The 12144-nt window shown below is 51.8% G+C and overlaps 2 protein-coding genes across 2 annotated transcripts; both read right to left on the reverse strand.

The window, feature by feature from the left end:
* Positions 1–419: 419 nt before the first annotated feature.
* On the reverse strand, positions 420–7463 carry LOC123769639 (uncharacterized). Its single transcript, XM_069308880.1, has 2 exons — positions 7293–7463; positions 420–1607 (listed from the first exon to the last, which is right to left on the reverse strand). The coding sequence occupies exons 1-2, from the start codon at positions 7461–7463 to the stop codon at positions 420–422; spliced, it is 1359 nt and encodes a 452-aa protein (XP_069164981.1).
* LOC138354520 (streptococcal hemagglutinin-like) lies at positions 7460–8326 on the reverse strand. Its single transcript, XM_069308882.1, has one exon. It carries the CDS (start codon positions 8324–8326, stop codon positions 7460–7462), a length of 867 nt encoding a protein of 288 aa, XP_069164983.1.
* Positions 8327–12144: the final 3818 nt, after the last annotated feature.

The following is a 12144-nucleotide window of genomic DNA, read 5'->3' on the forward strand; positions in this document are numbered from 1 at the left end:
ATCTTGGGTATCCTTACAATGCTTAGGACATCCGGCTGTGAACATGGGCATGGTGGCGGGCAATGTGACGTCCAGATGACGTGTTCGACATTCTTCCCTCGCAAAAGTCGCAGGGTAAAATAATATCTACGCTACAGGAAGGCCTGAATGACTTAGTTTTTGTTGGGTGAACGGTCCTGATCAGCGTTCCCTGAATGCATTTCTGGACGTCTTGGTGCTTCAGAATAAGTGTCTAGCACGCTTAAAAGCAGAGAGAAAACCCATAATATAAATCTCCGGAGAGCCGGGCCAGGCAAGAGTATCGTAGCGGCCATTACCTTCAACGTAAGAGCTTTTATCAGGCAGGTAAACTCCCCTCAAGGGCTATGTTTTCTCAAGAGGTTAATTTAGACTCTGGGCGCCCTCAGTCGGCTGCTGCCTCACTCCGTAAGCAGCAGGAAATAGCTGGAAGTTAAGGCGGGTGAATCACACTGTTGAGGAACACGAGGAAAGTTTTCCTCAACGTCAACTCCTCTGAGGGAATTATGTGCGGAGAGTAGGCTGATTGTTGACTGTGGGTAGGGTGGGCTGATTGTTGACTGTGGGTAGGGTGGGCTGATTGTTGACTGTGGGTAGGGTGGGCTGATTGTTGACTGTGGGTAGGGTGGGCTGATTGTTGACTGTGGGTAGGGTGGGCTGATTGTTGACTGTGGGTAGGGTGGGCTGATTGTTGACTGTGGGTAGGGTGGGCTGATTGTTGGCTGTGGGTAGGGTGGGCTGATTGTTGACTGTGGGTAGGGTGGGCTGATTGTTGGCTGTGGGTAGGGTGGGCTGATTGTTGGCTGTGGGGTAAGGTGGGCTGATTGTTGGCTGTGGGTAGGGTGGGCTGATTGTTGACTGTGGGTAGGGTGGGCTGATTGTTGGCTGTGGGTAGGGTGGGCTGATTGTTGGCTGTGGGTAGGGTGGGCTGATTGTTGACTGTGGGTAGGGTGGGCTGATTGTTGGCTGTGGGTAGGGTGGGCTGATTGTTGGCTGTGGGGTAAGGTGGGCTGATTGTTGGCTGTGGGTAGGGTAGGCTGATTGTTGGCTGTGGGTAGGGTGGGCTGATTGTTGGCTGTGAGTAGGGTGGGCTGATTGTTGGCTGTGGGTAGGGTGGGCTGATTGTTGACTGTGGGTAGGGTGGGCTGATTGTTGGCTGTGGGTAAGGTGGGCTGATTGTTGGCTGTGGGTAAGGTGGGCTGATTGTTGGCTGTGGGTAAGGTGGGCTGATTGTTGGCTGTGGGTAAGGTGGTCTGATTGTTGGCTGTGGGTAGGGTGGGCTGATTGTTGACTGTGGGTAAGGTGGGCTGATTGTTGACTGTGGGTAAGGTGGGCTGATTGTTAACTGTGGGTAAGGTGGGCTGATTGTTGACTGTGGGTAGGGTGGGCTGATTGTTGGCTGTGGGGTAAGGTGGGCTGATTGTTGGCTGTGGGTAGGGTGGGCTGATTGTTGGCTGTGGGTAGGGTGGGCTGATTGTTGGCTGTGGGTAGGGTGGGCTGATTGTTGGCTGTGGGTAGGGTAGGCTGATTGTTGGCTGTGGGTAGGGTAGGCTGATTGTTGACTGTGGGTAGGGTGGGCTGATTGTTAGCTGTGGATAAGGTGCACTGATTGTTAGCTGTGGGTAGGGTGGGCTGATTGTTAGCTGTGGGTAGGGTGGGCTGATTGTTAGCTGTGGGTAGGGTTGTTTGTTTGTTAGCTGTGGGTAGGGTAGGTTGTTTGTTAGCTGTGGGTAGGGTGGGTTGTTTGTTAGCTGTGGGTAGGGTGGGCTGATTGTTAGCTGTGGGTAGGGTAGGTTGTTTGTTAGCTGTTGGTAGGGTGGGTTGTTTGTTAGCTGTGGGTAGGGTAGGATGTTTGTTAGCTGTGGGTAGGGTAGGTTGTTTGTTAGCTGTGGGTAGGGTGGGTTGTTTGTTAGCTGTGGGTAGGGTGGGTTGTTTGTTAGCTGTGGGTAGGGTTGTTTGTTTGTTAGCTGTGGGTAGGGTAGGTTGTTTGTTAGCTGTGGGTAGGGTGGGTTGTTTGTTAGCTGTGGGTAGGGTGGGTTGTTTGTTAGCTGTGGGTAGGGTTGTTTGTTTGTTAGCTGTGGGTAGGGTAGGTTGTTTGTTAGCTGTGGGTAGGGTGGGTTGTTTGTTAGCTGTGGGTAGGGTTGACGGGGTGACGTGTGAGGGTGAGGGGCTAGGTGCTGGCAAAGTTGGGTGCAGCTGTGGCAGGTGTGTGTATGGAGGGTAGGGGGGTCGGGGGTGGCAGAGGGCGGCTGTTGACCTCTGTATACAGGTTGTTAGGTTGGCCCTCCTACTAGGGAAGGACCTTGCGCTCAATGTTCATTAGATTAGATTATATCAACTACTGTGATCTCTGTTTTGTACTCATTCTGTTGTACTTCTTCTTCTGACACTTTTCTTACTTTTTGCTTTACAGACACTTGTCTTGTTGTTCTAATAAGTCAGAGACACTTGTCTATGCGAGCTTCAAATATCACACTTTCCAACGTTCAAATAATGATTGTTCTCCACATTTTGAGGTTGATTGTTTAATCGGAGGCGGACCCAATCTCCTCGTCATATGCAGCGACTCTAATCCACTGCCTTCGTCACCAGCTGCCATCCACTGCCTTCGTCAGCAGCTTCTTGATGTGGTTGAAGAGAGAGGGGAAAGCAACAGAGAACCCCGTGCCTGGTGTCTCAGTATCTCTCCTACGAGTTCACAGTCCTAACTCAATATAATTCCGCCCCTCAGGTAGCCTACACGGGAGTCCTCTTCTGTCTTGAGGTGGCGACGGCCAAGGCAACCTTCCTGACTGGGGAGTGGGTTGCGTCTGCCCCGGCGAGGCGGACCTTACTGCCACAGCGCTGCTCCGCTCCCCACCCCTCCAAGCCCTTCCCACAACAATTAACTCAACACCACTACAACAAACCCTGGGGCGCGTCTGGCAGGCATCGTTGCTCAGGGTCCTGTAAGCTATCACACTTCATCCCTTGTGTATCTGTCTCGACCTCACCTGGACATCATTCTGACCTCACCTGGACCTTAGCCTGACCTCAACTGGACATCATTCTGACCTCACCTGGACCTCAGCCAGACCTCCCTGGACCCCATTTTCACCATACCAGGACCCGTGTTGTTTACCCTGGATCAATGCGACTACGACTGGCTGATGTCAGCCAAATTGGTCCAGACCGCCTGACACTGTTCAAACTATTACCTAGGATTGGTCCAGCCTGCCTGACACTGTTCAAGCTGTCAGCCACGATTGGTCCAGCCTGCCTGACACTGTCCAAGCTGTCAGCCACGATTGGTCCAGCCTGCCTGACACTGTCCAAGCTGTCAGCCACGATTGGTCCAGACCGCCTGACACTGTTCAAGCTGTCAGCCACGATTGGTCCAGCCTGCCTGACACTGTCCAAGCTGTCAGCGACGATTGGTCCAGCCTGCCTGACACTGTTCAAGCTGTCAGGCACGATTGGTCCAGCCTGCCTGACACTGTCCAAGCTGTCAGCCACGATTGGTCCAGCCTGCCTGACACTGTCCAAGCTGTCAGCCACGATTGGTCCAGCCTGCCTGACACTGTTCAAGCTGTCAGCCACGACTGGTCCAGCCTGCCTGACACTGTCCAAGCTGTCAGCCACGATTATTTTGTCACAATTTCACAGGAAGGGGAAGCGAAGAAAACTAGCAGGAGAAAACGCCAAGCCATTACGACTATATAGCACTTGGAAGGGATCAGGATAAGGATTGGGGATGTGGGACGGGGGAGAGGAATGGCGACCAACCATTTGCACAGTCGGGGTTTGAACCCCGACCTGCATGAAGCGAGACCTCATCCAGACGTGCTGCTTGGCGTCACGTTTATTATTTTCACAGGAAACAATTAAGTCATTATAGCTGGCAAGGCGCGATGTTGATCTTTGTTAGTGGTGCCATGTTCCCTGGCTGTGTCGGTGGTGCCATGTTCCTTGGCTGTGTCGGTGGTGCCATGTTCCCTGGCTGTGTTGGTGGTGCCATGTTCCCCGGCTGTGTTGGTGGTGCCATGTTCCCTGGCTGTGTTGGTGGTGCCATGTTCCCTGGCTGTGTTGGTGGTGCCATGTTCCCTGGCTGTGTTGGTGGTGCCATGTTCCCTGGCTGTGTTGGTGGTGCCATGTTCCCTGGCTGTGTCGGTGGTGCCATGTTCCCTGGCTGTGTTGGTGGTGCCATGTTCCCTGGCTGTGTTGGTGGTGCCATGTTCCCTGGCTGTGTTGGTGGTGCCATGTTCCCTGGCTGTGTTGGTGGTGCCATGTTCCCTGGCTGTGTTGGTGGTGCCATGTTCCCTGGCTGTGTTAGTGGTGCCATGTTCCCTGGCTGTGTTGGTGGTGCCATGTTCCCTGGCTGTGTTGGTGGTGCCATGTTCCCTGGCTGTGTTAGTGGTGCCATGTTCCCTGGCTGTGTTGGTGGTGCCATGTCCCCTGGCTGTACTCACCTAGTACTCACCTAGTTGTGTTTGCGGGGGTTGAGCTCTGGCTCTTTGGTCCCGCCTCTCAACCGTCAATAAACAGGTGTACAGATTCATGAGCCTATCGGGCTCTGTCATATCTACACTTGAAACTGTGTATGGAGTCAGCCTCCACCACATCACTTCCTAATGCATTCCATTTGTCAACCACTCTGACACTAAAAAAGTTCTTTCTAATATCTCTGTGGCTCATTTGGGCACTCAGTTTCCACCTGTGTCCCCTTGTGCGTGTTCCCCTTGTGTTAAATAGACTGTCTTTATCTACCCTATCAATCCCCTTCAGAATCTTGAATGTGGTGATCATGTCCCCCCTAACTCTTCTGTCTTCCAGCGAAGTGAGGTTTAATTCCCGGAGTCTCTCCTCGTAGCTCATACCTCTCAGCTCGGGTACTAGTCTGGTGGCAAACCTTTGAACCTTTTCCAGTTTAGTCTTATCCTTGACTAGATATGGACTCCATGCTGGGGCTGCATACTCCAGGATTGGCCTGACATATGTGGTATACAAAGTTCTGAATGATTCTTTACACAAGTTTCTGAATGCCGTTCGTATGTTGGCCAGCCTGGCATATGCCGCTGATGTTATCCGCTTGATATGTGCTGCAGGAGACAGGTCTGGCGTGATATCAACCCCCAAGTCTTTTTCCTTCTCTGACTCCTGAAGAATTTCCTCTCCCAGATGATACCTTGTATCTGGCCTCCTGCTCCCTACACCTATCTTCATTACATTACATTTGGTTGGGTTAAACTCTAACAAACATTTGTTCGACCATTCCTTCAGCTTGTCTAGGTCTTCTTGAAGCCTCAAACAGTCCTCTTCTGTTTTAATCCTTCTCATAATTTTAGCATCGTCCGCAAACATTGAGAGAAATGAATCGATACCCTCAGGGAGATCATTTACATATATCAGAAACAAGATAGGACCGAGTACAGAGCCCTGTGGGACTCCACTGGTGACTTCACGCCAATCGGAGGTCTCACCCCTCACCGTAACTCTCTGCTTCCTATTGCTTAGATACTCCCTTATCCACTGGAGCACCTTACCGGCTACACCTGCCTGTCTCTCCAGCTTATGTACCAGCCTCTTATGCGGTACTGTGTCAAAGGCTTTCCGACATGGCTGTGTTGGTGGTGCCATGTTCCCTGGCTGTGTTGATGGTGCCATGTTCCCTGGCTGTGTTGATGGTGCCATGTTCCCTGGCTGTGTTGGTGGTGCCATGTTCCCTGGCTGTGTCGGTGGTGCCATGTTCCCTGGCTGTGTTGGTGGTGCCATGTTCCCTGGCTGTGTTGGTGGTGCCATGTTCCCTGGCTGTGTTGATGGTGCCATGTTCCCTGGCTGTGTTGGTGGTGCCATGTTCCCTGGCTGTGTTGGTGGTGCCATGTTCCCTGGCTGGGTTGGTGGTGCCATGTTCCCTGGCTGTGTTGGTGGTGCCATGTTCCCTGGCTGTGTTGATGGTGCCATGTTCCCTGGCTGTGTTGGTGGTGCCATGTTCCCTGGCTGTGTTGGTGGTGCCATGTTCCCTGGCTGTGTTGATGGTGCCATGTTCCCTGGCTGTGTTGGTGGTGCCATGTTCCCTGGCTGTGTTGATGGTGCCATGTTCCCTGGCTGTGTTGGTGGTGCCATGTTCCCTGGCTGTGTTGGTGGTGCCATGTTCCCTGGCTGTGTTGGTGGTGCCATGTTCCCTGGCTGTGTTGATGGTGCCATGTTCCCTGGCTGTGTTGGTGGTGCCATGTTCCCTGGCTGTGTTGATGGTGCCATGTTCCCTGGCTGTGTTGGTGGTGCCATGTTCCCTGGCTGTGTTGATGGTGCCATGTTCCCTGGCTGTGTTGATGGTGCCATGTTCCCTGGCTGTGTTGATGGTGCCATGTTCCCTGGCTGTGTTGATGGTGCCATGTTCCCTGGCTGTGTTGATGGTGCCATGTTCCCTGGCGTGACCCCAGGTGGGCCACACCAGGTGGTGACCCCAGGCGGGCCACACCAGGTGGTGACCCCAGGTGGGCCACACCAGGTGGTGACCCCAGGCGGGCCACACCAGGTGGTGACCCCAGGCGGGTCACACCTGGTGGAGACCCCAGGCGGGCCACACCAGGTGGTGACCCCAGGCGGGCTACACCTGGTGGAGACCCCAGGCGGGCCACACCAGGGGGTAACCCCACTCGGGCCACAGCAGGTGGTGACCCCAGGCGGGCCACACCTGGTGGAGACCCCAGGCGGGCCACACCAGAGGGTAACCCCACTCGGGCCACACCAGGTGGTGACCCCAGGCGGGCCACACCAGGTGGTGACCCCAGGCGGGCCACACCAGGGGGTAACCCCACTCGGGCCACACCAGGTGGTGACCCCAGGTGGGCCACACCAGGTGGTGACCCCAGGTGGGCCACACCAGGTGGTGACCCCAGGTGGGCCACACCAGGTGGTGACCCCAGGTGGGCCACACCAGGTGGTGACCCCAGGTGGGCCACACCAGGTGGTGACCCCAGGTGGGCTACACCAGGTGGTGACCCCAGGTGGGCCACACCAGGTGTTGACCCCAGGCGGGCCACACCAGGTGGTGACCCCAGGCGGGCCACACCAGGTGGTGACCCCAGGCGGGCCACACCAGGTGGTGACCCCAGGCGGGCAACACCAGGAGGTGACACCAGGTGGTCATGCAGGTCTGCGTTCAATCCCCGACCGTCCAAGTGGTTGGGCACCATTCCTTTCCCCCGTCCCATCCCAAATCCTTATCCTGACCCCTTCCAAGTGCTGTATAGTCCTTATGGCTTGACGTTCTCTCCTGATAGTTCCCTTCCCACCCCGTCCTCCTCTACTGATGTTCTCAAAGCTGAGTATTTGTGAAGCCTATGACGTGGCGAGGAACAGGCCGTCATGAAGGCCGTCATGAAGGCCGTCATGTAGGCCGTCATGTAGGCCGTCATGAAGGCCGTCATGTAGGCCGTCATGCAGGCCGTCATGCAGGCCGTCATGCGTCCGTCATGTAGGCTGTCATGTAGGCTGTCATGTAGGCCGTCATGTAGGCCATCATGCTGGCCATCATGTAGGCCGTCATGCAGGCCGTCACGCAGGCCGTCATGTAGGCCGTCACGAAGGCCATTATGTAGGCCGTCATGCAGGCCGTCACGCAGGCCGTCATGTAGGCCGTCACGCAGGCCATTATGCCGGCCATCATGTAGGCCGTCATGCAGGCCGTCATGCAGGCCGTCATGCAGGCCGTCATGTAGGCCGTGATGTAGGCCGTCATGCAGGCCGTCATGCAGGCCGTCATGCAGGCCGTCATGTACGCCATCATGCAGGCCGTCATGCAGGCCGTCATGTAGGCCGTCATGCAGGCCATCATGCAGGCCGTGATGTAGGCCGTCATGCAGGCCGTCATGCAGGCCGTCATGCAGGCCGTGATGTAGGCCGTCATGCAGGCCGTGATGTAGGCCGTCATGCAGGCCGTGATGTAGGCCGTCATGCAGGCCGTCATGCAGGCCGTGATGTAGGCCGTCATGCAGGCCGTCATGCAGGCCGTCATGCAGGCCGTCATGCAGGCCGTGATGTAGGCCGTCATGCAGGCCGTCATGCAGGCCGTCATGTAGGCCGTCATGCAGGCCGTCATGCAGACCGTCGTGCAGGCCGTCACCCAGGCCGTCATGCAGGTCGTCAGGCAGGCTGTCATGCAGCCCGTCATGCAGGTCGTCAGGCAGGCCGTCGTGCAGGCAGTCGTACAGGCCGTCACACCGGCCGTCATGCAGGTCGTCAGGCAGGCCGTCGTGCAGACCGTCATGCAGGCCGTGATGTAGGCCGTCATGCAGGCCGTCACGCAGGCCGTCATGTAGGTCGTCATGCACGCAGGCCGTCGTGCAGGCCGTCATACAGGCCATCACACAGGCCGTCGTGCAGGCCGTCATACAGGCCGTCATGCAGACCGTCGTGCAGGCCGTCAGGCAGGCCGTCACACAGGCCGTCGTGCAGGCCGTCACACAGGCCGTCGTGCAGGCCGTCAGACAGGCCGTCATGCAGGTTGTCATGCAGGCCGTCGTGCCGGCCGTCATCCAGTGTCCTCACTGGAGGACAGAAAATGCTATGACCTCAGCTGCCCACAAAGGCACGGAACGCCACATAAAGAGCGGCAAGCAGGATTATGAATTTGGAGGAAACTATAAATTTTTTATACTAGACGGAAAGAGAATTCAAAAGGAGCAGCATGGAGAATGTATGGAACTGGATGCCAGATCCACTTGCATTCCAGAATTACAGATACAATTACACAACGAAAGGGAACTACAACTACGACAGACAACTGCCCTACAACAATCAGTACTGGTCAGAACAAACTCAATATGTCCACGCATAATGGACTTGCCGAAAAGTCTCCCAGTCAAACTATCACTAATAGAGTAACCTCATTCATCTTTGCCAACATACAAGGACTGAAAACAAGAACAAACAACAAAGTACAGTTCATAAATGGCCTCCTCACGGAGTCAAATGCAGTATTTGGAGCTTTCACAGAAACCTATGCAGGGGAATTCTTAGACAGTGAGATCTGGATTCCAGGATATAACCTATACAGGTGTGATAGGAAAATTAGGTCACATGGAGGAGTGGGTCTGTATATTAGGGAAGACCTTGTATGCTCGGAGCTCCTTAACGTTACAAATGGGTAGAGGTACTGGGAGTAAAAATAGAGAAAATAAATTTAATGATTATTCTAATATACAAACCGCCAGATGCAACGGCCGAGGAATTCACAGAACAGATAAACAAAATAGAGAAGAGTCTTGATAATTTAGAGAACCCGATACCTGATATTATCTTCCTAGGTGACTTCAACTTGCCTAGTCTCAGGTGGTGAATAGTAAACAATAATATTGTACCAGGAAATCTATCGGGACCTAACCAACCACAGATTAGAGAACTACTTAGATTCTGTGACAAATTTTCACTCAATCAGCAGATATCGGAGCCAACGAGAAATGAAAATATTCTAGATCTGGTCTTTACGAACAATGAAGACATTATCAGAGACATTACGATATCAGATACCACATATTCAGATCACAAGCTTATTGAAGTGCAAACGACCATCAATACTCAGAATAGACCTAAAACGTTGATAAAGCGAGAGGGGCTATTCAGTAAATTCAATTTTAATAATAAAAGGATAGACTGGGAGATAATAAACAGGGAACTTACAAACATTCCATGGGAAACTGTTCTAAGTAATACAAGTCCTACAGAAGGAATAGAAAAACTGACTTCGGAAGCGTATCAAGTCTGTCTGAAACATGTTCCTTTGAGGGAAGCCAGAAAGAGATCCAACGTAGAAAGAGAACGCAGACGACACGATAAACGAAAGAAAAAAATAACGGAACTGCTTATGCAGACACGACTTTCCCGTCAAAGAAGGAATAATTTAAATAGGGAGATTGAAGAAATCGAGCGGAAATTGAAACACTCATATGAAACTGAAGAAAGGCAGTTAGAACAGAAAGCAATTCAGAAAATAAAGAAAAATCCAAAATACTTCTTCACATATGCGAAATCAAAAGCAAAAACCACTGCCAGTATTGGACCTATTCGTACAAGTGAAGGTTCATACACGGAGGATGACAAAGAAATTAGTGAAATCCTAAAAAAGCAGTATGAGGACATGTTTAGCACTCCAATAAACAACATGAAAGTGGAAGATCCAGACAATTTCTTTATGCGGGATATTTAAACCCTTGTAAATATAACTGATATCAACACGAGCGCACTAAATTTTGAAAAAGAAATTGAAAACATGCCCATGCACTCGGCCCCTGGTCCAGACTCATGGAATTCAATATTTATAAAGAAATGCAAAGTGCCGGTAGCACAGGCACTCAGTATAGTGTGGAGGAAGAGCTTGGACACGGGGGAGATACCAGATGCACTTAAAGTAGCAGACATAGCCCCTCTACACAAGGGAGGGTACAAAGCATTGGCAAAGAATTATAGACCAGTTGCACTAACATCGCACATAATAAAAGTATTTGAGAGAATGATTAGGAGTCAAGTCACCAATTTCATGGAGACCAATGACCTTCATAACCCAGGCCAACATGGATTTCGAGCGGGAAGATCGTGCCTCTCACAGCTACTTGAGCACTACGACAAAGTCACTGAGGTATTAGAAGAAAAACAGAATGCTGATGTGATATACACGGACTTCGCAAAGGCTTTCGATAAATGTGACCATGGCGTGATAGCACACAAAATGAAGTCAATGGGAATAACCGGTAAAGTAAGACGCTGGATACTCAGTTTTCTGTCAAACAGGACTCAGCGAGTAACGGTCAACCATATAAAATCTAGTCCAAGTGCAATTAAAAGCTCTGTACCTCAGGGTACAGTCCTTGCACCGCTGCTTTTCCTTATTCTCATATCAGATATAGACAAAAATACAAGTCACAGCTTCGTATCATCCTTTGCAGATGACACAAAAATCAGTATGAAAATTATCTCGGCTGAAGACATTGAAAAACTTCGAGCTGATATTAATAAAGTTTTCGACTGGGCATCAGAAAATAACATGATGTTTAACAGTGATAAATTCCAGGTACTCAGGTACGGTAAAAATGAGGATCTTAAACATAATACAGGGTATAAAACACAATCAAATGTACCCATAGTAGGAAAACAGCATGTAAAGGATTTGGGAATAATGATGTCTGACGACCTAACGTTTAGGGATTACGAGAACTTTCAAATCCAGGGATCCCATCACAATGGTTGTACTCTTCAAGTCACTTGTGTTGTCCCGTCTTGAGTACTGCTCAATACTCACTTCCCCCTTCAGAGCAGGAGAGATTGATGAAATAGAGGGAATACAGAGAACATATACGGCACGCATAGACGAGATAAAGCACCAAAATTATTGGGATCGTCTCAAAGCCCTCCAAATGTACTCACTAGAAAGAAGACGAGAGATATATCAAATAATATACACCTGGAAGATATTGGAGGGCCAAGTACCAAATCTACACAGTAAAATAACAACGTACTGGAGTGAACGACATGGAAGAAAATGCAGAATAGAACCAGTGAAGAGCAGAGGTGCCATAGGCACAATCAGAGAACACTGTATAAACATCAGAGGTCCACGGTTGTTCAACACCCTCCCAGCAAGCATAAGAAATATTGCCGGAACAACCGTGGACATTTTCAAGAGGAAACTAGATTTATTCCTCCAAGGAGTGCCGAACCAACCGGGCTGTGGTGGGTATGTGGGCCTGCAGGCCGCTCCAAGCAACAGCCTGGTGGACCAAACTCTCACAAGTCATGCCTGGCCTCGGGCCGTGCTTGGGTAGTAGAAGAACTCCCAGAACCCCATCAACCAGGTAACAGGCCGTCACGCAGGCCCTCAGGCAGGCCCTCATGCAGGTCGTCAGGCAGGCCGTCACGCAGGCCGTCATACAGGCCGTCAGGCAGACCGTCGTTTAGGCCGTCAGGCAGGGAGTTGTGCAGGGACCAAGCCTATACATTAGCTACTCCGGCTTACTTAACACAAGTAAGACTACCGATGCTTCTTACCCTTCAGTGTGAAGAGGAGGCTGAGGATGAGTGCGCTCCAAGGGTGAGAGTGCTCCAGGGGTGAGAGTGCTCCAAGGGTGAGAGTGCTCCAGGGGTGAGAGTGCT

The sequence above is a fragment of the Procambarus clarkii genome, chromosome 63 (assembly GCF_040958095.1).
Source record: "Procambarus clarkii isolate CNS0578487 chromosome 63, FALCON_Pclarkii_2.0, whole genome shotgun sequence".
Lineage (NCBI taxonomy): Eukaryota > Metazoa > Arthropoda > Malacostraca > Decapoda > Cambaridae > Procambarus > Procambarus clarkii.